We start from the raw sequence: 27,802 nt of genomic DNA on the forward strand, positions 1-27,802 counted from the left end.
GTGACAGCACACGATACTCTCACACTGCACATGCCTTTCATTTTCATATATGAAGTTTATGTGATATAACTGTTTTGCTTCCAGGTGGGTCTTTTTCGTAAATCAGGCGTGAAGTCTCGAATCCAAGCTCTGAGGCAGATGAATGAAAGTTCTCCAGAAAATGTAAATTATGAGGATCAGTCTGCCTATGATGTGGCTGATATGGTGAAGCAATTCTTCAGGGATTTACCTGAGCCCCTACTCACCAGCAAGCTGGGAGAGACCTTCCTCCATATTTACCAGTGTAAGTAAAGACTGCATTTTTATCTGTCATCACTACCTCTGCAAAGCACAAATGTTGTGTTCTAATCCTTCTATTCACCTGTGCAGATGTACCAAAGGACCAAAGATTGCAAGCTGTCCAGGCCGCCATCATGTTGATGTCTGATGAAAATCGAGAGGTACTGCAGACGCTGCTCTGTTTCCTTAGTGATGTCACTTCCTCTGTGGCGGAGAACCAGATGACACCTATGAATATTGCTGTGTGCCTGGCTCCGTCCCTCTTCCATCTCAACAAAATGAAGAAGGACAATCTATCACCAAGGTATTGTTTTCTTTTTTTCTTGTGTTACACTTAACTTGGTGTCTGTGGTTTTGGGTAACATTACCTGCCATTCTGTGTTTACAAAAATAATGATGAAGACATGCATACATTAACTCCTGCATGATTATCTTCCCCACAGCTCCATAAAGATCGCTATAAAGTGGGTTACAGATTTTACTCATCCCTCAGGGGTGCAGTAGATAACGCTCTTTCTGGGCCAGTTTTACCCCAGTTAAAGCTTAATGTTTTATGAGATCATGCTGTGTACAAACAAAGCAAAGCTCTCTAATTTAGCAAGTTGAAATTGTTGCTAAAGAGATCAAAGCGGTTTCCTGCAGAGCGGAAGAAGGGTTTATATACTGTTTCTTGTGGGGATGTTGACCTGAAGTCCCTGCTGGCCTAATAGGTTTTCTCTCCTCATATAATCTCCAGGGCCATGCATAAGAAGTATGCTACTGGCAGACCAGACCAGAAGGATCTGAATGAGAATTTAGCAGCGGCACAGGGCCTCGCTCACATGATCATAGAGTGCAACCGCCTCTTTGAGGTACGAGAACCTGTGTTTATTATGGAGTAAGAATTTAAAGCCTGGATGCAGTATCTAGTCTTGTTTTTATTTGCTGTGAGCCTTACCTTATGCTTTTATGCACCCATTAGATCCCTCATGAGATGGTTACTCAGTCGCGTAATTCCTACGTGGAGGCTGATTTGCATGCACCAACAATTGACGAGCTGTGCAAGCAGTCGGAAGATGAGGATGGAACATACCAAACACTTTTGGAGGGGAGACTTCAGAACCTGCTCAAAGAGGCCCGGGAAAAATCCAAATACTGGGTGTCGTGCAGCAGCTCTGATAACACAGAGCTCTATTATAAGAAGGTTAGTTTTCTAACCTAAACTTAAACCACTATCTTTATTTCAAAGATAGTGGTACATGAAAACAATCCTTTTTGTGTCTTATGTGTGTGATCCAGGTGGGAGATGGCAACCCTTTGAGACGTTGGAAAGTGTCTGTCGAGGTGGAAGCGCCGCCATCTGTGGTGTTGAACCGGGTGCTGCGAGAGCGCCACCTGTGGGATATGGACCTCCTTCAGTGGAAAGTGTGCGAGACACTGGACAGGCAAACAGAAGTGTTTCAGTATGTCCTGAGTCGCATGCCCCCTCATCCCAGCAGGGACTTTGTAGTTCTTAGGTGAGTGCTTAAGAAAACTCAGCGCACCATATGATCTCTTATTTTGGGAATAGCTCAAATTGTATTTCTTTAGATACCATAATCAGTCTCTTTCTGTGCATTCAAGGTCATGGAGGACAGACTTGCCCAAAGGTGCTTGCTCCCTGGTTTCTGTGTCTATAGAGCACGAAGACTGTCCTCCTTTAGGAGGGATAAGGGCTATAGTCCTGGAGTCTAACTACCTATTAGAGCCCTGTGGCTCAGGAAAGTCCAGACTAACTCACATCTGCAGAGTGGACATGAAGTAAGTCCTACAATGAGCTTTTACACAAGATTCTTTTAGAAAGTGCTATAAAGAAAAGTTGTTCTCTTATGGTTTGAGCTGCATTTCTAAATATTTTGTGATGTATGCTATAGTATATTGAATATAGTGATTTGATTTCAGGGGACGGACTCCAGACTGGTACAACAAAGCCTTCGGCCACCTTTGTGCTGCAGAAGCTGCCCGAATCCGCAACTCCTTTCAGCCACTAATCACAGACGGCCCAGAGACCAAAATCTGAAATTCTTTGCTGCTTGTGTCTGCTCAGCCTTGAGATCAACATTGAGCCTTTGAGTCATTGCTAACAGCCACAAAAAGTAGAGACGGGGCTCCAGAACGAAAGCACAGTTTATTGTTTGTTTGTCTGAATGCAAAATGCTCTGATAATAACTTATGGCTCCTCTGAAATTGCACAATTTTAAAAGAGGACATCTTATAGGTGCTGAGCATAATTCTTCATTGGGAAATTAATTATCCTGCCAATATCATTGACATTTATGACTATTTTATTTACCTTCATGTTTCTAAAACTGTATGTTATAATAATTATCTTTAATAATATTATTGTATTATTGTTTCTACAATGTCTAGGACATTCGAGCTCTGAAATGCTTCTGGGAAGCATATATTTGTTTGTTTCAGATTTAAAGCTATAATTATTATGATGTACACTCAAGTGTATATATGTGTGTCTGTGTGTGTGTGTGTGTGAATATACTGTAAATTAAATAGAATGTATATTTTGTATATATGTATATATATGTGTATATATATACATATATATATATGAAGGGGTAATGAGTACATATGTTAATTTTCCATATATTAATTCATTTTTCTGTGTGAACCGTTCTGTCAAACACATGGTACAAAATTGTAAGCTGGTTTTACTTTGCTCCTTTATTGCCATTTTGAAATGGATGTAACTGTAATAAACGTTGACCTTCAGTGGTTGTGAAGAAGGTGACTTAAGGTTTGACTTGATCATACCTGCTTTAGGGTACTGGATTGTGCAGTCAGGTCCAAAAATTTCTTTTTAAAAAAAAAATAAAACCATGAAAATGATGAAATGCTTTGTGTGCTGATTCCTAATTGTATTATCTGATTCTAAAAATAAGTAAAAATTTAAACAGTATTTTTGGGAGTATGTGAACTCGATTAATCCTCAAAAGAAGCTAAGAACTTGTTGCAGACATTTAAGAGGTGTCAGAAATTCTCATTTAAAAATACTTAAATATTTAAAATACAAAAGTTCATACACCTAGCAAGAAAATACACTTCACTCTGATTTGGAATGAGAGCGACCTCTGCTGGCTTTTTACAAAACTCATGTGACTCGAAATAGTGCACAGAGGATAGCTTATCTGAAATTGATTGCTTTTCTAATGCCACCTCAATAGTGGTTGAAAAAGCTAATAAAGACTGTTTTATTATTCTCTGGCTTTTTTCTTCCAAACTACATGGTAACTATATGGTAACTTGCAAATGTACTGTTTATAAGATTGGGGAAACCTGCAGTCAGCTGAGACTGAAGAAGTAACTTGGATGAGTGACGAAACGTTTCTCCCACTGAAACCGCTATGTCCAGATGAACAGAATCAACTTTTGGAGATTTACTTACCTGAAGTCCAGACGCTTTTCTTTGCAAGCTCCTTTGACTACGATGACCTGGATGACTGAGAACCTTCACAGACATACTTACCTGAATGATTGAGAATACATCAAGACATATATGGTAACTTGGGTTAAACTAGGAAAACGGTCAGTTTCTGCCACTAGATGGCTCCTCTATTTGCAGATTGATGATCTTTACCAATGATTTTTACAGTGGCAGCTTTTATTTTTCCTCTTAATGATCTTGCCATCGGTACATTTATTTATTTTAGCACGTTGAGAACATATCACCATACATATATAATACATTTTTGATGGCAGTCTAGGTTTTTGTATGCCATTTATGTACATGCCGTTGGTGTGTGTAGACCAAGCCTCCTTCACTGATCTCAGTTCAACACTAGCAGTGTTTGTGTCTCAGTTACATTGATTCAGTGACGCGTTGATATGCAGAGACAAAACATTAGAAAAAATAAAATAGAATATATGTATGCCTTATACAATGCATTCTACAAACTAAGCCACTATGCGAAGATGTAGCAAGAGAAAAATAGAACGCGAGAAACGTGAGTAAAAACAATGTCATTCAACAAACTTCTACATTTCATTCGCAGGTGGCAAATATTACAATGTCGATCATTTTGCGGTGGTTTATCACAAAATACATCAAAATTACACAATGGTAGTCATGATAGGCACAGCAGTAAAAACTGACACGACTCTTTTGAAGCCATGCTGACACAAATCTGTTTAATGAGCTCTTGAAACGCACGCTCAGCTTCCGACTGTCAGAAAGGAAGATTGACAGAATTGTCCCAAGCTGTCAGTGCCAGCCTGTTTTATATAAATTCTGGAAACTGATTTTTTGATTATTATCTTTTTTTAAAACAAACAAACAAAACAGATGTTTGTGCACAGAAACGTTCTCTAAAATGTATCTATATGTATGGGATTACATCTATCTATTCATTTTTCTTTCTTTTATAAAAAAACAAATAAGTGGAAAATGCCCTAACAGTGTATCTTTTAGTCATTACTCTGTGAGAAATAAGGGCATGTAAAAGATATTGGAGAAGTCAGCCCTCTTAATTGTCTCATAAAACATTTAAGGGGGGGGAGTGGCAGAAATGCTGCATAGTATAATTACACTGTCCATTCGATTGTGTGTCCACAAGACGACTGCTCCCTAATTCAGTAGGAAAGTTAAGAGAAACCCTGTCTCAGTATTAGTATTCATCCTAATGTAATTAAATTTATATTGCCTTGCATAAAAGACTATCCAAGGTCACATTTGTCTTTCATGAACTATGCCACACCTGGCGCTCTATAACGAAACGACCATACATTTTTGTGAGAAAGATAATAATAAGTGTCAGCTACAATACAGACATTTACAAGTGTACATGTGCAGTGCTGATTAACCTTTCACGAATATGTAAATAAAAGCAACAGTGAGTTATTTGGTAATTCTCGTTTTTGATAGGAGTACAGGTATCTTTAGCAAGCTGGTATATGAGCATAATATCATTGGTCAGGTATTATATTCAGGTGTACCAACTCATCACTGAATACAGTAAATATAGTTTGGTGCACCAACAATGGAAGTCATCTGTAATGTTCGGCTCTGGCTCTGCTTTTAATGCGAATATTTCCACCATATGTGGTTTTCTTTTCTTTTTATCCCGTCCATTTCTATTTTACTCAGTGTTGATTTCATATTATTTTACTTTATTTTACATATAATTGTTTTCTATTTTCCAATGACAACTTTTCTCATACCTAAGTTACTAAAGTAGCATCTCTAATAAAAAAATAGATAAATCTCTAACCTTCACCGGTAAAATCTAATTTTGACTTAAGGAAATGAGAAACCTGTTGAAATTCATTAGCCATCAGGATAACACGGTCTATTTTTTCTGTCTACATTAAGTGTCTGTCTAAAGTTATTGAAGCCAGCCGGTCTTGGCTGTTCCAGCCCAAGCGACACGTCTCCGGTATCTCAGACAACGCAGGCGTAGTGAGCGGGACGACAGGTAGGGGGCGGCAACATGGCGGTGACGGCAGCACAGCCACTGAACAGCGCACATCCTGAGAGCGGCACAATCACACACAGCTTTGTGTGTTCATCGCAGGTCTGTCAGCTCGGTAAACTGCCCGGCACCGATTTCACACCGGACCTACTGACCAGAACTCCTCAGAGTGGATTTCACTGAAAGAGAGTGATTTCTTTTTTGGTGTTTTGCTTTTTTTGTTTTTTTTTCTCGAGTGTTTATTTCATTTTTTTTTCGTGATGCTCCAGAACAGTGATTAAGTATATTGCAGAGATAAAGCGTAACAGCTCCTGAAAAGCTCCCGGTTTGGCTGGAAATGACAAGCGGTAGACCGGTGACAATGCCGGGCTCGCTGTCGCTCTCGGACCGACAACCTCCTCCAGGTCACGGGCAACACGCGGCTGCAGTCTCCGCTGCGGCCGGTGAGACTGTGATGATGTCCAGATCAGGTTCAGTGGTCCTCCCGGCTGGGATTATGAATCCATCGGTTCCTATCCGGAATATCAAGATGAAATTTGCCGTTCTTACCGGACTGATCCAGGCTGGAGAGGTTAGCAACCGGGATATTGTTGAAACGGTGCTGAATCTGGTAAGCAAACATTTTTCCTATCACTTTGTGACTGGACATTACTGCACAAACCCCAAATCATCACTGGTGTTCAGTGGCAACTAATAGAATATAACGTGCATGTAACAAAATAATATTTATTTATTTATTTTTTACATCGAGCGGGTGGAAATAATAATTACATTATTTACAGCATTAATATGAGCAGCTGCCCCAGGATATGGGAGAGTATACAGCAGTGAACAGTTAAAAGTCACACATGTACACATACAGATAAGGAAGGAGGAGGTGGAGGTAAGAACACAAAGCCATAGCTCAAGTTTTCTAAGAAGTCCCACAAAGTCCCAGCTTCCCTTGTGTTTTCCTGCAAATCAAGCAGAGTCATTGCAGGTGAAGTGCATCACTTGCTGGGATTTAAAGGGCAATGTCAAGTGGTATTCATGTTAAAGTAAAATATGAGCCCATGCAGGAAGGCAATTGCTTCTTCTAAGTGTGGGAAAATTTCAGGGATAGACCTGGCAACTGCAGGGGAGCTATTCTCACGGAGCCCAGACTTACTATAGCCCTGCTTTGTGATGTGATCAGTGTAGCTCCCCAGCAGCGTGTTAAAGATATAGATTCTGCACTTAATTAAAATGTGGTATCTTGTGGTAGTATGATAGTCACCACCCTCTGCCCATATACATTTACCTGTAGAACATTTTGTTTCACTGCTGCTTCTAAAAAAGTAAGAATGAATGATTTCAGCACAATGTGTTTGAGAATTTGAACCCATATATGACCAGGCTAACCAAGTGAAACCAGTTTGCTGTCCTGGTGTATAAATAGACTGTGTAGGCAGTTAATACCTTTTTGCTTTGACCATCTGCAGGAGTACTGCACAGCCTGTTTGCAGAAGTTTGCCTCTCCTTGTTAGCACACTAGAGATTAATTACGACCTGTTCTGGCACAACAGAGATCCACTTTGTGGAGCAGGACAAATTGTAGCCTTTGGCATGTTCAGGCATGAGAGAAGTACTGCAATAGCTGGAGTCTCTGACACCTTGCCCCCTCACACTTTGCAGCGCTTTTTTCACAGGAAATGTGCACACCAGACAAGGAATAACACTGCAGCCTCTTGGTTTATTCTCTTGACCTACTGAATACAAAGTGTTAATGTCACAGCTTCCCCTTTCTCCCTGTGCTCATTTAGTTTCAGTTATTTGTAATGTACAGTAGGATGCATTTTTATCAAATCATTTTCCAGCCTCATCTGTTCTCAATTTGTTTTGAATGATAAATTTAATTAACTTGGGTAATTAGTGGTCTGCTCTGGTTAGGCATTTTGGATATCAATCAGTTTGATCATGCTTGATTTTTTTTTATAGCGCAAACAAAATAATGTCCCTGCAAACACACAAAAAAGACATAAACTTAGACCGTAATTGTTATTCTGTCTCCCTGTTAATATATCCAAAAAGTGTGTATGGCTCTCACTAGTCAGGGAAAATGGTGAAAACATTTATATTTATCCTTACAAGATCAGGCTGTTTTTTTGTTTTTTTTTTGAGTGTACAGTATTTGGGCATTCTGAGGAATCCTTAAGTTTGCCTCACGGGATCCAGCTGTAGAGTAATAAAATATTAATGTTTTTCTCATTCTCTAAGGAAACTGTTCACAAAATTGTGGTTTAAGGATACCGGCTCGAACATCTGTCATGTAAACATTTTATTCTGTTTTCTACTCCAGATGTGCAGTTTATGACCATTTTTTGGAACCTGTCTCTCTGATGAGTTTCTCCAAGTTAATAATTAGCACCAAGAATAAATAATTTAACGATTCTCTGATTGAAGAAAGTCAGGTATGCTCTAATGGATCATACGTTGAACATTGGTACTCAAACAAGATACCTTGACCTATGGATACAGGCTTCCAAGCACATAATTATCCTGACCCTGACACCATGGCTTCCCATGTAGTGCCAATAACTGGTTGATATTAACCCCAAAAGATGACACTGTCATGTCAGGTCAGAGTTATCACAAGGCTTACTTGCTCATGCTCATTCCGCTCCATGATAGAGAGGCTGCTATTGTTTTCACCTTGTGAATCTGTGTGTCTGTAGGTGTGTGTGTGTGTCATGGAAATACTGTCATGGGAACTAACTCAGCAGCTGAGTGCTTTGGCAGGTGTTTATGTATCTGTTTATGGACAGATTGTGTTCATGTGATTGCAGTAACTGTGTGTAGTTAAGCTCAAAATGAAGGGCAGGTTGAAAATGGATTTGTCTACAAAGTATTGATGTAATGTAGTAATGACTACAGAGTACTTGTGGACTGGAACACTGACATGTTGATAGACACTGACATGTTGATAAAGGATTCTCGTTACCACGGGATGTATTAAAGGAGCAAGGAGGCAAGATGGAAGAACTGATTTAGTATGATTCTATAGTATTGATGCTGCTGTCACAGGTAAACAAATTTGTGTAGATGCTAATTTTATTTGGTCGGAACCACATTTTTTAAAGAAAAAGAAACTGCTAACGTAGGGTGGTGATGCGTAAAATAATTTATTAATGCCTTACCTTGTTGGCCAGTGGTCTATAAAGGGGTTGTGAAATCTTACCTTAGTTGTCAAAAATAGGAGTTTAATAATAAATTTCTAGAAAAATCTTGCCTGTACAGTGTTCCCTTAAGGCCACACTAAGGTCTGTTACTTAGTCCTCGCGAGTATGACTTGTCTTGACTGTCTTGCCAGCTTAGGTAGAAATGGCACTAACATTCTTAAAAGAGAAATTGAAGGCAAGCTTTTTGTACACTCGCCAGCCAGTTTATTATATACAGGGTTGGACCCCCTTCTGCCTACAAAACTCCCTTAATTCGCTGTGAAGCAGGCACCAGGAGACACTGTGTTCATGAAAGGATGGAAATTGTCAGTGACACTCAGGGTGCCTGTGGTATTTAAACAATGCTCAGTTGGTACTAAGGGGTCCAGAATTGTTAATAAAATCCCCCTTATACCATTAAACATATGTCTTTAATCTCAATGTTGCAACAGGCTCATAAGATCAGGCAGCATTTTTCCAATCTTCTGTTGTCCAACGTTGGTGAGCCACAGTGTATTATAACCTGTTTCCTGTTCTTAGCTGACAGGAGTGGCACCCGCTGTGGTGTTTTGGTGATGTAGCCCATCTGCTTCAAGGTTTGATGTTAAATTTAATTGAATTAAACTGTGTGTTCAGAGGTGCTCTTCTGTAAACCTTTGAGTTACTATTGCCTTCTTATCAGCTCAAAGCAGTATGGCCATCTGTGATTCTGACCTCTAATATTAACCAGTGTTTTTTATCTTTTCTGGACCATTCTCTGTAAACCATTGTGATGCTCAACATGAAATTCAGCATGATTTGACCATATCTATATGTCTAAATGCATTGAATTGCTACTACGTGTTTGGCTGATAAGATATTTGGATTATGAACAGCTGAATTGGTGTACCTAATTAATTGGCAAGTGAGTTTATACCCTTGATGTTTTGTTGATTACACGGTCAACATACAAATGAGTTATTTTCATGAGCTTAATTGCAAATGCTGCTAGAATTATCCTTATGACAAGTGCAGTGATGCATATTGGACTATGGTTGATTGATTATTTCAGATAACAAAATACTCTAGAGCTCAGTTTCACTGAATGAGAACCATCTTTGTTTTATCTTTAATTTATAGTGAAAGCCAAATTAGTCAAGATGCTGCCATATTGAATAAAGGTGAAGAAACTGGAGAGCTGACATACTTAAACAACGAGTGCTTTGCACCAGAAGGCTCTGGAGCTTAAACATTTGTCTGCACTAAATTGGTATTTGTAATTTTAAAACTGGTTTTCTTTGTGATGCGTTCACTGATTGTCGACAGCAGTCAACAAGGGGTAAACACTGCAGTTATGTAGTGCAGCTTGTCTCCTCAAAATGAAGTTTCTGTGTTACTAAATTGTTTACAGAGTGAAGTAATTGCTATCTAGAATTTTGGGCTTTTCCTTTTTGTGGGAATGAAGCACTTTTTGTACCTGGCCAGAGTGTGACGACCGAAGGGTTCGGCTGTTTTCCATACAACCTGTGTTTCTCTTCTAGGTAATTGGTGGGTTAAGGTGACCCAATTTAGCATGCAGCACACATGAGCCTGAGGACTCAGGGTTCCATCAATCAGCCCATCCAGAATTTTTTGAGGGCCTCTTTTTCTTGTCCTCTCCTCTCCCTCTGTCAGCCAGCTGAAAGCGCGCTCAGACATTGCCTGGACACTGATGTGCTGACAACAATTGATAGTAGTCTTTGGTTCCATTTTTTAGTTAATTTAACTATTAACAGCATCTTACAACTATGTGTCATCTCCTCCTTTTTGTCACATACGTTGAATTGGATTGTGACAAACGGGGGCTTGTCTAAGAGCTCGAAAACCCACTTGTAAGATTAAAGTTTTTGGTCTGCTAAATGCTTAGCTGAGCTGAAATGCTTCTTTAGTACAGTCAGAAGTAGTTTTGTATTTAGTATCATGAACAACACAACACAAGATGGTGTTAGTTTCAATCGATTACCTTGATTAACTTTGAGTGACTTCTGATTGATGTTAGAAGATTAGTCCCCATTTCTTTTGACCTCAAACCAAGTGTCTTTGTCTTATTGCATGAATCTAGCCATGCGTTTATCAGTGTGACAGCTCTCTTAAAGTCTTGCCACAGAATTTATAATTGTACTGTCATGAAATTCAGCATTTAACATGTTAACTGAGGCTTTTAGAGTCTCAGATCATGTGCTTGGGTTTTCTGCTGTTTCTCTGAGCCTTTCACAGTCTGACCTTGGAATGAATTTGCTGTGATGTCCACTCATGGGAAGATTGTGTTAACACACCTGACTTCTCCAGACCAGCGAACTGATTTTTATAGAGGTGGTTACATTTGCTGATGATCAGTTAATCAAGTGCATTTGATTAGCAGCCCCTGGCTTCTTCCAATCCTCTTAATTCCTCTGGAAGCAGTGCACCTAATTTTTAACAGAATTGCCTAGAGTCCTGTGAAAACTGTCTTTTTCACACGACTGTGTGTCGTGGCTAAGCCGAGGGCAACCGGTGTCCCATCTGTGATAGAGTTACAAGGCATGAATATACCTTACAATAAAAGGCAAAGCGTATGGCAGTTTTAGGAGAATCAAGGAGCGACATTGTTTGAAGTTGATCTTTCTCACATGATGTCACAATTTCACTACTGGAAATACTTCGTGTCTGATCCAGGAGGCAGGGCACATGGTATATACTTACTCACAGTGAATTCTCCAGACATTGTAATAGAGAGCTGGCAAGTTAAAGACCATTTCATGTCTGATCCAAACACTCAGACTTCTGCATTCTATCATACAGATCCAAGTTCAGGGCTGTACTATATGTGCGAAAACCTCTTGTAGGAGCCCTAATTGGTTACTTATAGCTGTTCTGTCCACAGTCCAAACATTTAGCCGTAATGAATACTTTAAATATCTAATATTTGTAGGTGTGGGCAGCAGTGGCCAGGGTGATGTACCAATCATCCATTCAGAGTGTTTTTGCTCTCTGCCAGCTGAACTTTTAGATAGGCTTAAGCCCCACAAATGTAATGAAATATACAGAGCATAATGAGAATGTTCTGTATATTTCATCTAAGTGATTGATCGAACAGCTTGGAGCAGCACCAGTCTGACACGTTCTTTGAGCATTGTTTCACTATATATGTTAACAAGTTAATTGAATAAGAGTTAAATAGCTTTCCCCCCACATGACCCTAAAACAAAATCTTGTTTGTGCAATAGAGTAATTGAATGAGCAAAACACTGAGATGGTACTGTTTTGTGCCACCATCCCTTATCAGACCTAATTAAAGAGAGATGTCATTAATCTTTCATGTATAGCCAGCCTCAAATGAAAGCTGTAATTAAGATAATGTAGTAGAAAACAGGTTGTGGAGTTCTGCCTTCAAGGTTGATGTAATTCTGTAGGAATTAAATGGTGTAACAAAGGCGAGCTTGAACCCTGCGATTTTTACCTTGGGATAGCTTGTCTTTTGTGCATTGCTGTATATTAGTTGTGTCAGTATAATAAAATCTCTTAATTCCAAATACTCCAAAGGTGCTCAGCTTTGAGAGGGGGCAGTGGTGCTCATCATTCTGCGATCTGCACTTTAAAACCATCCATCCATTCGCTTCCACTTCTCCTTTTCAGGGTCGCGGGGGGCGCTGGAGCTGATCCCAGCTGTCATAGGGCGAGAGGCGGGGTACACCCTGGACAGGTTGCCAGTCTGTCGCAGGGCCAACACACAGGGACAGACAACCATTCGCACTCACATTCAGTCGCACATTCACACCTAATGGCAATTTGGATTTTTCCAATTAACCTATCCCCACAAGCTGCATGTCTTTGGACGGTGGGAGGAAGCCGGAGTACCCGGAGGGAACCCACACAAACACGGGGAGAACATGCAAACTCCACACAGAAAGACCCCGGCCTGATGGTGGAATTGAACTCAGGAACTTCTTGCTGTGCGGCAACAGTGCTAACCACCGTGCTGCCTAGCTGTTTTAAAGTATACTTTAAAACCAAACATGATATTACTGCTGCAGTGGTAAAGGTATACTCGGCCCAAGTTTTCTCTGGTTATTGAGACCTTGGTAGATTCTGGTTCTGTTCTTCAAATAATCTTTTTCTTCTCTTATACTGATTGTTGATTTTCACTGTAAAAAAAAAAAAAAAAAAAAAAAGGCATATTTTACTTTGTTTCAATGTCACGGAAGTAAAAAACGAAAGGTGGACCCTTTTTACAATATGTAAATCACAGCAAAAACAAAAAAGGAAGACTTTCAGTCTCCTTCTGTTCTGTGAAGGCGGGAGAAGCTGGAAATGTTATAATTTAAAACCAACATGTAAGCAACCAAGTAAACACACAAACAAAAAAACAGGGATTTAAAATAAAGCTCACTTGCCATCAAGAGACATTCAATATATATGAAAATTGATAATGGATGAAAGACAAGCGCTGAGACTTGTATGTGGTCTAAGCAGCTTTCAGTTATTATTGGCCTACACTGTAAGTGCCCCTCTGCTGCTGTTGAGTCAGTTTCACACTTTGATCAATCTTGGATCAATATGACCTCTGGGCCCTTGTGCAGTTCTACAGATAGTTGTTGTTTTTTGTTCTTTTAAAAATTATATTGGCTTCATGACTCTTTTATGTCTTTTGTGCAGACTCACTGCATGCATATACTGAATAACTATTTAATACGACAAGAGATGAGATACACGCATTCTCAATTTAATGGCATTACACAGAACAGGAACACATTTAATTGTTTTGATTGTGATGTGGCCGTTGCTGTGTTAAATATCATAACAAGAGACTCTAAATGTAGCGTTAATCTGAAACATGTTTTGCTAATGCTCTTCTGTAGCTGTGTGGTGCACTGACCTCTGTGTAGAGCAGTGTAATGAAAGATAATTTACCTACGTGGCTCAATTAGGCATTGCATTAATGCTGTTAATGTACCTGGGACAAAAGCAGTAGGCTTCATGCTCTTTATAATGAGAGATTTAACATTCATTAGGAATAGCAGTGTTTACCTTTATGAATTCTTCACTCAGCCTTTTCTTATTTTCCACTTTGAACCACGTGTATTAGAGGGGACTACAGTATGCTAAAATTGTCTTTCCCTTCTAAAGTTTATTCTCTACTAAGCCATCCAATTTCTGCCAACAGCAGTCTCCTCTGATCTACTCCATGATAATCTTCTTAGGATCTAAGGAAAAATTGAAATTCTTATTCTGTTCAAAGCTGTTTATTTAAAAGTAATTTACCTGAACTGTTGACTGATTCAGCTAGAATGCTGATATGCATTTTCTTGTCCTCAACCAAGAACAAAGCTAAGGAAAGTATTCAGCGTTTTTGCTATTGAGGCACAGCTCCACTGTTGTATCTAATTTTCAGGAGGTCTCTGCAGGTTGTCAAGTATCCTTGTGGTTAGGGCTGGGCCATATCATACCGTTCACGGTATAATGTTGGGCAAAGATAAGAAAATGAAATATTGCGATAGAATATGGGTAAAACGGGCATGGCGGGAAAAGCATGGCGGCGACGGAGAATGAGAAGGGCGTAAGCAGCTCGCTGAATGAAACAGAATTGGTTTGTAAAAATGCTGCAACTTCAGTGGTGTGGAACTGGTTTAGCTTTCATCCGTCAGATACACAACAAAGCACTATTTTTGGTAGAGCATGCTAGCGGGCCGTCGTTATTACCGTGTTGTTTGGAAAATACGGCACACTTAAAATCAATCCGTTGATTTTTCTGAAAATCGACAGTGCCTCTTATAATCCCGTGTGCCTTATATGTGAATTCTGGTTGTGTTTACTGACCTCGAAACGATTTTATGTGGTTATGCTGAGGATATGTCGGCCAATTTCCACTGGAAATGCCTTTTGGTTAAACTGCCAGCAAGGAATTTGCATTTGCACTGTTAAATTTTTATATAACTTTAATGCACATAAAAAACAGCTGCTTGTTTAAGTGAAAATACATTGATGTTCTTTTTGCACTAATAAAGTTGTGGAGTTGTAAAGTATTTTGTCTGGTGTCAATTATACCGTCAGTTATATCATTATCGCAAATTTTCGCAAATTTTTTTTGTATATTGTGATAAATATTTTTGGTCACATCGCCCTGCTCTACTTGTGGTCCTGATTTATCATATTTTTATTAAATTGCATATTAAAATTAGAAATTCAGGGACATTAAAGTTTTAAAATTCTGGACTATGATTAAAATATTGTTAATCATAATAACATTTATTTTAATACAATAAGATAATAATAATAATAATAATAATAATAATAATAATAATAATAATAATAAGCCTATATCATGATAAGGTACATTTTTAAACGTTACTTACTTACACAATACACGTAAATCCAAGCTACACTATATGGACAAAAGTACTGGGCCACCTACACATTGCACCTACAGCAGCTTCTCAGCCATGGAAACCAATGCCGAGCTGCTCCATGCACAGTTTTTGTGCTCATGATAATGCCAAAGGAGGTTTGGAATTCAGAGCATTGGTGACTTTTATGCACTATGCACCTCAGCACTCAGTCACTCTGCTCTGTAACATTACAGTGTCTGCCACTTCATAGCTGACTTCCACTTTCCAATAATACCACTTACAGTTGATCATAGAATTTCTAGGATGGAAGAAATTTTACAATCTGACTTGTTGCAATGGTGGCATCATATTACAGTACTATGGTTAAATTCAGTGTGCTCTTTAAAACGACCCAAACTATGTGGTTGATTTTAACACCTCCGTGCCAGTGGGACTAAATCAGAATACTTTAATAATCCCCAAGGACAACACGTTTAATAGATTGTGTGGCACAATACTTTTGTCCATATTCTGCATTTTCAAATGGCTTTCGCTCTGTCATCTTGAACAACCAAAACTGTTCTTGTGGAAGTTACTGTTCACCCCTTTACATAGTGTTTATGCATGCTATAAAGCTCAATTTTTCCAGATTCTCTGGCTTGCAACCCATCTGCAAGTGACATCATTGGTACATATTTTACATTCAGTTTCTCACACGGCCAGATTTTAAAACATAACTGCAGAGATGACTTATCGATTTGATTTCAGGAGGACAGTCTCCTAAACGCACTGTTGGGGAGAAGAGTGAGAAAAGCTAATGCACTGCTTCAGCTATTCAGAGCTGATACGTGTTAAGAAATCAATTTTTTGACCAACAGTAACATGTAAAGCAGCTTTGACAACAGTGGGAATGCCTCTGGGTATAGATCCTTTGTGGTTTTATTGTGCTGTCAAACTACTTTGCAGAGAATCAAGTTGTGCTTCACAGTATGACCTACAAATTAGAGCCTGGTCAATGCACCTGTTGGAATCAGCATAAACTCCAAAAGCAGGACTAGTCAGACTAAAGTTTGGAAGATTTTATTGATATGTTAAAAATGCACTGAAAGGTTGAAAGCTTGATACATTCGCCTGAGTACTATTTTCTTCTCTACTGCTAACTCCAGAGTTTATTAACACCCACGTGAGCATATGTGCAGCCAATAAACTGAGGCTCTATTGTGAATTTGTGTGGTCAGGGGACATTAGAATGAAGCTTGTTTTAAGTTTATATTAAAAGGATTCTCCTGCAGTTTTCTAAACAATATTATGTGTTTCTTTTGTATGTATTTGTATCATTTATTTGTGTATTTAAGAATTTCCAATAATACTAATAACATTAATAATTTTAATGTAAATGGTCCATGCAAGACTCAAGTGGAAAATGCAATGCAACTCCATAGTTAAGAACCAAAAAAACCCCCAAAAAAACCTAAAAATTAAAAATCGAAAGAACAAAATAAGCAAAATGAATATACATAAAAAAGTTTGAAAAACATTTACAAGAAAGCCTGATGATATCATAAAGTCTTTAATAGTGATTTCAAACAAGATGCTGATGAAGCAGACAGGCCCTTCCACCAACAAGGCAGCATCTTATTTAGATTTCAAATCTTCTTTTTCTTGTTTTTTCTCTTGGTTGAGTCACAAAAGTATTTCGAAGAGCACATCTCGAGTTTTCTATCAAAGGACATGTGATTGTGGTTGTGCTGTGATGATAATTCACTTTGACATTGAAAGGACATTGCATGGATGTTTGATCCAATTTGGCATCACTCATCCTTCTCCAACCTCTGAAGGGGAATATTACAAGAAAGCCTGTTCAAACCATGATATGTTCACTCTCTCCTTGGGGATTAGTCTCTGTACACATACAATAATAATGAATAAATTGCATCTCATTTAATGTTTCAAGATTTGCATTTTTTGAATGGTATAGGTAAACATCTATAGCTGCTAACAATACAACATGATCTGGGCTGTAACATGTGGCATAGCAACGTATTACTCATCTGTGGTCTGTTAGTGGCCCATTCTCACCTGATTATTATGTCAGGGATAAATATGTTGGGTTATCGTATGTAGCAGCAATATAAATACTCCCAGGTGGAGTTAGTTGAGTCAGTTAACTAAATTCCAGCCTACGTATTAATGCATTGTCTCCCCCCAAAACAGGGCACAAGATCCTACATTCACATGCTCATTTGTATGGAGATGAGCTGCATCTCTGATTAGGCAAACATGCAAAGTCATATTGCTTGCTGCAGCTCAGTGACAGCGCTATAGCAAAGCAATGCGTTCACATCGCAGTGCAGATGCAGCAAAAGCAAAGATTACTTGGCTGAATGTACCTGAATATATGAATGAATAAAATAGCTGGTTTTCTGTAGTTTGTTTTCACTATTAAATCTTTTGAAAACAAACTCACCAAACACTCCAATTGATCCAGTTTACTGTCAAGAAAATATCCGTACATGTATATAAGTCGTGAACCCTAACAAATATATTAAAGGGCATGTGACAGGCTGTTTAAAGTTTCTTGACATCACAGGCCAACTGTGATGCATACTCCATTACATGTGCTGCAGACAGTTGAGGTAGCATTGAGGGGGAATGGATGAAGTATGTGATACAGTCCCAGAAAATTGATTCTGCTCATCTGGACGTAACGTTTTCCGTGAGAGAAATGTTTTGTCATTCATCCAAGTGACTTCCTCAGTCTCAACTGACTGCAGGTTTCCCAACTTTATAAACAGTATATTTGCATAATGACCCAAAGCAGCACCACTGATATATGGTGTGGTACAGTAATACCATCTTGAAATGACCCCAAATATATTTAAAAAAATACATTTTTGTAGTGGTGAATATCAGACATCGCTATTGCCAATACTGATATATCTGTGATGGACTGATTTGTGCTTTGATTTTAAAGGGGTATTTTCTTGTATGTCTCACAGCAATATGACTTCAAGGTTCAGATGTGCCTGAGGTCTTTCTGTCTGGCGTTTGCATGTGCTTCATGTGCCTGCATGGGTTTCCTCCCACAGTCCAAAGGCATGAGTACTAGATCATCTGGTGACGTTGTCTATAGGTGTGGATGTGAGGGGGAATTGTGTTTGTGTTTGGCTGCTGATATGCTGACGAACTACCCAGGGTGTATTTTTGTCTCTTGACCAGTGACAGCTGGGATTGACTCCAGCCCCTCTGCTACCCTAAAATTGGATAAATGGTTAAAAAGATGAATGAGTGGAAAATGTTTCAGAATCTATATACTTTTTCCTTTGTTATTTTTTCCGGAGGCAGTGAATGAAAGGGTAGACATGTGTGTACTTTGTGCTGCGTTTTTCTTAGTATTATGCATCAACAAAAAGGTGCTTCAACACATGTTCACTGTCATTCAACAGCAGCGTCCCTGTAGAAAATGTGAGGATTTTCTTTTTTTTATAAATCTCTGCTAGTGACAGAAAACGTACAAGAGAGCTTTGCTCACTGTATTGATGTAGCATAAGGCATGAGGTCCGTGTTACGGAGAAGTGACATATTTATAATTTTCAGTTGCACATGAGCCACTAGGCAGTTAATGATGTGTGTTGTGAATACAGATTTTTGCATTATGCCTGACAAAGCCGGCATTGTTGCCAGGATGCTTCTCTTTCATTTACACTTCATTCCATTGGTTTTGAAGCGCTGTCAGTGTACCCTGCAGTGTTTCACCATAAACATGTGTAGCCAGGCTCCCATGTACATCCTTTTCGCTTGATTTTTTTTTTCCGGCAGTTCCATGAAAGCTTTACTTTTTGATAAAGGTTAGTGTAATCAATCTCCTAGATGTTTATATTTATTGCTCCAGTACAGCTGGGATGTTTCCATTTCCTGCTGATATTGAAGCATGAAAGACTGTGTAATAGATCACACACTGATTTAATGTGGCTGAAGTAAGGGAGAAATAATGGAGGGCTTAGTGAGAGTTAGGGGTTTGGATTACAATTAATACAAAGGGATCAGCATAATGAATGTAGACACCATTCGTTTTTATGGCTTATTATCCTCCTTGCCACATTTTAACTGGATCATTTTATGATTAGTAACTTGGACATTGTCTGCTGTTGGCTTGATTTCTTCCCTCTGGTTTGTTTCATTAACTTCCTGATTTTGATGGTATCTCATCATTTGTTATTGAATGTTTAGGTATACCTCTAATGAAACATAATTTTGGTGCTTTAGTTTTAATTCAAATGCCATTTAACGACAGATTTCCTCAGCAAAAAAGCGTTGCTCATGTATAAATTCATGAGAGGCTAATGGACGACTACATGTGATGTTCTACTTCACTTGTTTAACTGAATGGATTGGAAATGGCAGCTTTGCTACTCCTTTACAGTTCATCAATTCAGAGCGTATTTATTTTCCAATTCCAGGCAGATCAGTATTTGTCTTCTCTTATCTGGAAGTAAACATCCGATGGTGTATGGTACATTGTATATGGCTTTTTGAGCCTGTTTTAATACTCACTGTTCAAAACTATTGAATGCAGTTGAGCTTTAAGCACAAGATGCCTAGTAGACAGTGCTTTAAAAATAAACAGCAAGTTAGTGCTGTTGATCTGATTTTATTGTGTTATATGTTTGTTCTTGCTACATACTTATCTTCTATGTAGCTTCGGGGATTCAGCTCAGTATGTTGTATCTATAGGGGTACTCAATCCCAATTTCAAGCAAAGGCTAGACGCTGAATATGTGTCTTGGGCTAATGCTATTAGTTGCGAAAGCAGGACTGCTTTGAAAGGAACATCTGGTTGGAGTGCCTCCCTGTTGCTCCCAAGTCTCAAGCAGAGATGGATTACTGCCATAGCACTTGGTGGAAGATGATTCAGCATGGAATTGGATGCCCTATATGGAACATGGCTTGGGACAGTGTGTTATGAATACAGTGTGTTAGTAGTGATAAAACGCTGGGGAGATTACTGAATCCAGACATTGTGATTCTGACTGATTTCTGACTGATTACATGCTTTGATTAATCTGGAAGTTGTTTATCTATTATTTCCTTGCTTTGGGCAGTAAACACGACACACTCACAGACACACACAGATACACACACAGACACACACACATACACACAAACACACACACATACACACACACAAAGACACACACACTTTAAGCATTTTCAGTGACAAACTCAGAAATTTAAAAATATAATAATTAAACAAAGTCAAATATTTAAACAGCATATTTTCTAAAATAGCCCCCAAACACATTTCCCACTGATTCTGAGGCTTTTTGGGACCCTTATCAAACTAGACAGAATATTTGATGAATTATTTTAATTTCTCTTTAAATGGACAGCTCTCCTTAAAAGTGGGAGAAGATACTTATTGGATAATGTACATCTAATCCAGTGCACTTGAAATCTAGTTTTTAATGATATTTCAAGTGAACCAGACGGCAGCTATTTGTCTTAAAAAGAAGATACAAATCCCTGCTGAAGAAAGAGGCTCTATATCTCAGCAGTAACGTTTGCATGTGGCATATTTTTTCCTGGAAAGCACAATGTGGTCGTTATTGTGCTGACAACCTTGTCTGCACAGTTTAAATATGTGGCTCCAACTTCCTGGAGAGAATCACGGTGTACTATTTATTTTATTGGTATCACAGTATGTCATTACAAACCTGAAGAAGCTTTTTTTCCAGTCCTGCCAAGGCCAAAATTGCTTTCACTAGGTGTCCTGACAGTTTGTCCAACTGGAATCACAAGAATGAAAACCGGCAATTGTGTTTGGCAGGCGCTTGCACAGTGTGACATAAATTGTGATTATAGTTTTACAGGCATAATGTATAAATTTATGCACATTAAATGTTATAATATTAAATGCATCTAATTGTACTTTTAGTGTAGAGACTATTATGTTTCTTTACAACTTGTTTTACAGCTTTGGGTTTGGTCACAGCAGTGTAAGTGGTTTTTTTTTTTTTTCGTTCTTTCTTTCTTTCTTCCTTCTCTGGTAAAACGACAGCCGTGGCTGACGCAGGACTCAGCCTTGGACTAACCTTGGGGAAAGCGCTCTTTCACCACAGGGGGGGGTAGTAGATTGGGGGGGATGGGTAGTGAGGTGAGCAGAAGTTCAGGACAGCCACGATGCTACTTCAGGGCACAGGAGGACAGCTGAGCTAAATCCATGTTGCTGCTGCACTTGCATCTTATAACAGCAATGTGTTCACAATCCACACTTGTACAGTGATTGTTCCAAGTTGTGCTTCGTGGCTAACAACAGAGAGCTCTTCATATGGCTACCGTCTTGCAGTGGTCGTTGTTAACATTTCCAGTCCAGAGCTGTGCAGCTCTGCATCTGCAGTTTATATTCTAATATTTTCCTATTTCCTATTACTTTCCTCGTTAAAGAAGGTCTCTATGATGCCATCATAAACCAAACTGTGTTTACACTTGATATGTTTCAGACGGGCTCGAAGAACATCAGTATGATTGACTTCAGTGAAACCTATTTATGTGCATGATCTCCCCAAGTGCCTATCGACCAGTGACCCGCAATCACAGTTGGCCAGCTCATTCTGCCTGCTTTCTGGCTGCAGTGGAGTCATAGCCAATTCTCTGGAACAGTTTTATCTGTCTTACCTTTTTAAGAGTGTGAGCAAATTATCGAGCCACCACCGGCCCAGAAATGTCCTTGAGGCTTTAAAGTAAGTTTACACTGCTAAATCTAACAAAGCTGTACCTCAAGTTTCTAGCATTCTGAAAGCTCCCACACCTTCAGAGATCCCATGTCTCTGCTGACCAGGCTTTTTGTTTTAGTACCACATATGGTAATATGGTACTGTGCAAAAGTCTTGAGCTACCCCTTATTTTGCAAAATTTGCTGGATTTCCGCCCCCCCCCATTTCTTAAGGACATGACTGTGAGATATTCTTCATCTTCGTTTTTTAGTCCTGGAACTTATTTTTTCCTCCACCTGTCTAGTTTCCTCCAAAGTTTTAAGTACACACTACACACCGTGCTGTGACATATACTAGGTTTTTGCCTAATAGCTCTTTGGGAACCAATTTGTTGGTGCGAAAATACTATTTCATGCCTGCCAAAATGTGTTATGTTTTTGTGACAGGCAACTAGTAACAAAGTACCCAAAAAAACAATTTGGTTAATTGCTATTTTTTTTCTTTTACGTGCAGATAAAACACTGGTTCATCCCTTGAGTTGGGTGCTTTGCTACAGCTCGAATGAGTCATAGGTCAGTGTTAAGTGGCTTGAAGACAAAAAAGTGCCTCGAAAACTACAGCTAATACAAGAAAGTCTTGCTGATTGGAAGTAAAATATAGAGAAATGAGAGGTGAGCAATTTTTCATGTAGAGTTTTCAAACAATAGGAATATCAAGTTTTAAAAGTGGGCTACTCAAGGTACAGGGACACAAGTTGTCATCTATAGATCATTAAAGTCTACAGCTTGTTTAGTTTCAGTGTCTTGCTTGTTAGACTGCGTCTTCTCAGAAATGTTGAAGCATAAAGGTTTATAAAAATTACTACTTTATAAATTATTTTGGTGGATCCAGTAGAAAGATGAGAGAGTAAGTAGCCTGATGATTGGAAAATTTGATTCCTGTGGCATCTGGTAGGTGTGGTGGCCATGATGAGTCATGGTTGCTTGTATAAAATATCATGTGACTATATCTTTTTTGTTGTCTGCCTTGGCTGTCTTATTTCAGGTGTAGGCACATCTGCTTCTCCTCTGGATTCTTTCTCAGCGTTTTTGTCTTGCACAGGATATTTTAAAAGGTGCAGCTTTTAATTTACTGGCTTGGTCATTGAGCCAAAATGTTCATTTTCAGTCACTGTGAGGAAATATTTGTGAAACACTGTGACATCTGCTCTTTTGGCAGCCGGTCCATACCGAGCAACATCTCGGAGTCTCATTTAGAAAATCCACAGAGCTCAATGGACTGTTTGGCCCTGACTCTGTCTGAAACCCGTCCTTAACCTAAAGTGCCATGCTAGACATCAACACTATATGCACACACATCTAAAATTAGCCTGGAAGGGAATCTTTCAGCCAAGGAAATCATCTGAACTAGTGAATTAAAAGCTCTAAAGAGTATTCCCCAAATAAATATATATAAATATGACTTCACAGCTTCCATCTTAAAATCATTTACTTTCAGTTTTTTGAAGCTCTGCTACTGAAGTCACTTGGACTGTCAAGTTTACTTTCCTTGACTGGATGACTGGATGTGTAAAGCGCTTTGGGGTCCTTAGGGACTAGTAAGGCGCTATACAAATACAGGCCATTTACCATTTTTTCCTGTGAAGTTTAATGTTTTCAAATATATTGTATCTGGCATGCTTTAAAAAAGTCAAATTCAATCTTGATAGTCAATCTTGATTTCCTATATAAATAACAAAAGAAAAGAAAATATCCCAAGACTAAATTGCATAACAAGGTGCATTTAAAAAAATGACTATTCTAATTATAAGTGATGTCCTGCTCAAAACTTGGCTTGATCCCAGTCAGAATCCTTTAAATATGGACATCTACCGATATAAGGAGAGAGACGTGGGATAATTTTATAAGTGGTGCTGTATTCTTGGGAAACAAATAACCCTGAATATATGCAAAAGCATATTTTTAATATTCAAGACATTTTTATCTCAACTACAAAAACAAAGTTCCAAGGTTTCTTACTACAAACAATTCTTCAGAAGAGACACTGGTAAAGTGTACCATCAAAAATCTCACAGCAGTAATAACAGTTATTAACAGCTGACTGTTTTGTGCATTGCACTATGTCATTGTGTGTAAGCTAACATGTGAATCTGAAATCCGCACTGCTTGTTCACATTCTGCACAAGCTAAATACATGTTGACACCTCAGGTGCAGATACTGCACAGGTTTGTGAATTTCCAGCTGCCGTTAAGTTATGAAATCTTGTATATTCATTCCTTTTGACAGCTGTCATTTCATTCAGTGAGTAGGAATGATTTTGCTACACCTACAGCAGTCAAGCATGTTTAAAGTTCAGACCAGTGTTCATGTCGATACTTTATGAGACAGAGGGTATGTGACCTGTTAAACGTGGGGTCATGCTCAGCATGGCAGGTGAATAAGAAAGCACCAGTCTAAAAGTTATAGAAGGATAAAGTAAGTAGAAGAGGAGAAAATGTGCTCTGTGGATTTAATCAACCGGCCATGATCCCCCTCAAGCCACACAGCTACATCAGTGTGATTTAAATGCAAACCCATTTGCTGCATTAATGCAGTGATATATGCTTAGAGCTGAAAATCCTGTAAGGATATTTAGGTTTTCGTTAAAACAAATACTGCAACACAACATCATTAATCGTTAAACGTTAACAAAGCTCGTAGCTATTCTGCGGAATACTTGCATATTTTATTTATTATTGAAATGAACAAAATAGTTCAACTGTTTTGTGCAAAGTATGAAAGATGTTTATTCAAATGTCCTTTTGAATTCCAGATGGAGCAGGCTGTTTTTACTTTGCTGTCATATGGCTATGTTTTTTTCCTTTAGGCAGGATATATCACTTCACTGTGCATAGCTGGACCTCGGTGTCCTTTGTTACTTTGTCATCTGTCACACCAGGCTTACAATTAAATTATGTAGCGTAACCTCATTCTTTCACTGACAGAAAGTTACTATATTATAGTAGCAACGTTGTTATATTTTGTTTGAAAATGCCGTTAACAGTGACCATAAGGGTATTTAAAAGATGGGCATACCCACCATGACATCATGTGTTGGTTTTCTATGTGACAGTTTGAAGTGTCAGCATTAGTTTTTTGCCTGCTGACATGTTGTTGTTTTGGAACCTAAAGTGATCATATTTAGAGAAGATTGTGGTGTGCTAAATGATCAGCTAATGCTAAACTGGTTGGCAAGCTACATTCATAAAGTGTAAAGGTGCAATATACACACATGTACACTAATTAATGCAAAGTAATAGATTCATAAAATACTTGCAGTCACTAACACACCACAGATTTCAAGATGTATTATTTATTAAAAATAAATGAGGTGAGTTGGGGTGATTGTAGCTCAGGAGACAGAGCTGATTATTGGAAGGCTGCTGGTTTGATCCCTGGCTGCTGTAAATGTTTTTTGAGAGCTTTAAGAATTACCAGTATAACACCAGACGAGATACATATTAAAATACAATAAATAAACACAAGAAAGAATTAATAATTGATTGTTATGAAGGGTTAGACTATCCTCTTTTTGTAAAAGCATATTAAAGCTCGTTCTTATGCTGTGAAGTTGGGCATTTTAACATTGGACCGACTCACTTATGGAGTCAGGTAAAGTGGCCATTAGAGGAGCAGCAGTTTTTTCTATAACAGAGGTTCCTATTCGAAAACAACAAAACAAACAAACCAAAAAAGTTGGCGAGTTTAAAAGCCAGCGCTGTGACATCATCATGACAGCAGTCACTGTTTAACAAGGTTAGCCTAAGCTACTTGACATTTACACTCACCGCACAAAAACTGGATTACGTGAGAAACCGGATTAGGGATGAAATCGGTGGCCGGTGATTGAATCAAACCATTGCTTTTAACAGTGTCAGTTCAGCTCCTCTAACCTCACTGTGCTTGAAGGCTCCAGAATGACACTCTGGAGGGGGGGGGGAGAGAGAGACAGTTGGCCTCTGTCAGTACACTCGTTCTCGTTCAGAGGGCAGCTGGTACTTCCAGGTCCTCCTTCAGTGGTGTTGCGGACGGTGTGTGCCTGTGTTTCTGCACTGAGCCGTGTGATTGCCGTGTGGCAAAGAGCATGGCCAAGCCTCGCTCGGGGCACCTGCAGATTAGTGTGTGTGGTGCCTGAGGGCCCATGTTTCTTGGCTGCCCAAACCTCTCCTCTTTCTTCCTTTTTTGTCTTAAGTTATTGGCTTCCGTTTAACAACTCAGTCCAAATGCGCAAATGTCAAAGGCCCTTCAAGGCACTTGTTATGTTTTTAGTGTTTTTTTTAATAATATCAAGCATGCAGACATTTTGTCCATTGAACCCCCCCCCCCAAAAAAAAAAAAAAAAAAAAAAATTGGGGATTTTTGTCACTTTGTTGACCTAAACTGGTAGAATGCTATACAGGAAAGAGCACACTGGAAAAAAAAACATACCAGCTGACATACTAGTTCCTGACATCAATTTGGAATTTTTCAGCAGTAAAATCCTTGGGGAGAGAGTACTGGGTGTATGTTTAGATGATTTCTGTGCGCTATAAAACCACCACAGCAACAGCTCCTACTAAGAAAACTCTTTTCTTGGCTCAGTTTTGAGCTTTGGTGAGTGAATATGCATCTAAGCTGGTGCATCTCTAAGACAGGCCATGTATAGCAAAGCAATGACTCTTTTCACCCTATTTAACACAACTTTATCGATTATTATTGCAAACACTGAGTGCAATACTCTTTTTCTGACAAAAGTGTATTTTACTCAGTTGTATGTAGCATTTGTATTCTATTCTATTCTATTCTATTCTATTGTGTACAGTTGTGTACAGTATCTTATTCTTATTCTATTCCAGTGTTTTCTAATTTTTGCTATGTAACTATGTGCTGTCCACTTTCTGCTGTAACAAAACAAATTTCCCACGTGTAGGACTAATAAAGGTTATCTTATCTTATTTTATCTTGTTAATACTGTCCATTTGATAAATAAAGATGTCCAAGAAGGAAAAGTACAAAACTTGTTTAAAAATTGCTGTATTACATTGCAGGTGAATTTCTTTTGGCTCCAGCTAAAACCATTTTCCCCCCTTTAAAACCAGATACGAACAAAAGATTCATATCTACACCGTGACATCACCAACTAATGATGACTGATAAAGTCTTTCTTTGAAGATTTGATTTTAGCATTTTGTTTTTTGTAGCCAGTCTTGACCCTATTTCTTTCGCATATTTATGGAAGCTGCATGCTCAATTTATACCCTGTATGAGTGTGTTAAAAAATATGAAACAACTTAAGGTGCACATGACCAGGTTGTCTCTGAGGTTTATTTACCTTTGCAAAAGGGTTAAAACAACAGTACAGACACTAAAACAGCAGTCTGCATGTTTTTTTAAGCAAGAGAATATTTATAGAGATGAGTTACCTAACTGCCATGGTCACAGAATGTCATCAGAACACTGTGTGATAAAAGATAACTCATAAATCAACATGTGGTTTATCTGAAAGACTGCATGGAGACATGTTCAGTAAGTTCATCTTGACACAGAGAAGAGGAGTCTTAAAATTTGCTATCGTGCAGTTCCCAGGCCTAGGTACCTGCTAATTACGTCTAAATAGCATGCAAACCCTAAAATTAGATTCATTCAAACCAGAACACAGTGTTCTTGAGTGGTTTATTAGTACAATTAAGCTGGAGATATTTTGTGCCAGAATTTAAAAAAAGCCACCAAGACCTAAACATGGTCAAGCGCTCCAATGCAGTGGCTCAAATTAGATTAGGTGACAGCTAGCAGGCAGCCACTGGCTACAGCTGTCTGTGTCGGCATCAACTTGTCAGTCAAAGCAGCCATAG

At 38.7% G+C, this 27,802-nt stretch overlaps 2 protein-coding genes across 16 annotated transcripts in view; both read left to right on the forward strand.

Annotated features, from left to right (window-relative positions):
• stard13b (StAR-related lipid transfer (START) domain containing 13b) overlaps positions 1-3,139 on the forward strand; it is a 60,979-nt gene extending 57,840 nt beyond the window's left edge. For all 8 annotated transcript variants that reach the window (XM_042219643.1, XM_005926445.2, XM_005926446.2 and 5 more), the window contains 7 exons: positions 85-283; positions 370-583; positions 1,016-1,130; positions 1,241-1,462; positions 1,558-1,775; positions 1,882-2,058; positions 2,200-3,139. In XM_042219643.1, coding sequence (XP_042075577.1) covers positions 85-283; positions 370-583; positions 1,016-1,130; positions 1,241-1,462; positions 1,558-1,775; positions 1,882-2,058; positions 2,200-2,317 — 1,263 coding nt within the window. In that variant the 3' untranslated portion in view covers positions 2,318-3,139. The remainder of the gene's footprint in view (positions 1-84; positions 284-369; positions 584-1,015; positions 1,131-1,240; positions 1,463-1,557; positions 1,776-1,881; positions 2,059-2,199) is intronic.
• A 2,597-nt stretch (positions 3,140-5,736) lies between these two features.
• The window catches only part of nbeab (neurobeachin b), a 201,929-nt gene continuing 179,863 nt past the window's right edge, over positions 5,737-27,802 (forward strand). For all 8 annotated transcript variants that reach the window (XM_005926454.2, XM_042219652.1, XM_042219654.1 and 5 more), the window contains exon 1: positions 5,737-6,330. In XM_005926454.2, coding sequence (XP_005926516.1) covers positions 6,058-6,330 — 273 coding nt within the window. In that variant the 5' untranslated portion in view covers positions 5,737-6,057. The remainder of the gene's footprint in view (positions 6,331-27,802) is intronic.

This window comes from Haplochromis burtoni, unplaced genomic scaffold (assembly GCF_018398535.1).
Source record: "Haplochromis burtoni strain Fernald_Lab_line unplaced genomic scaffold, NCSU_Asbu1 Contig_36, whole genome shotgun sequence".
In the NCBI taxonomy this organism is placed as follows: Eukaryota; Metazoa; Chordata; class Actinopteri; order Cichliformes; family Cichlidae; genus Haplochromis; species Haplochromis burtoni.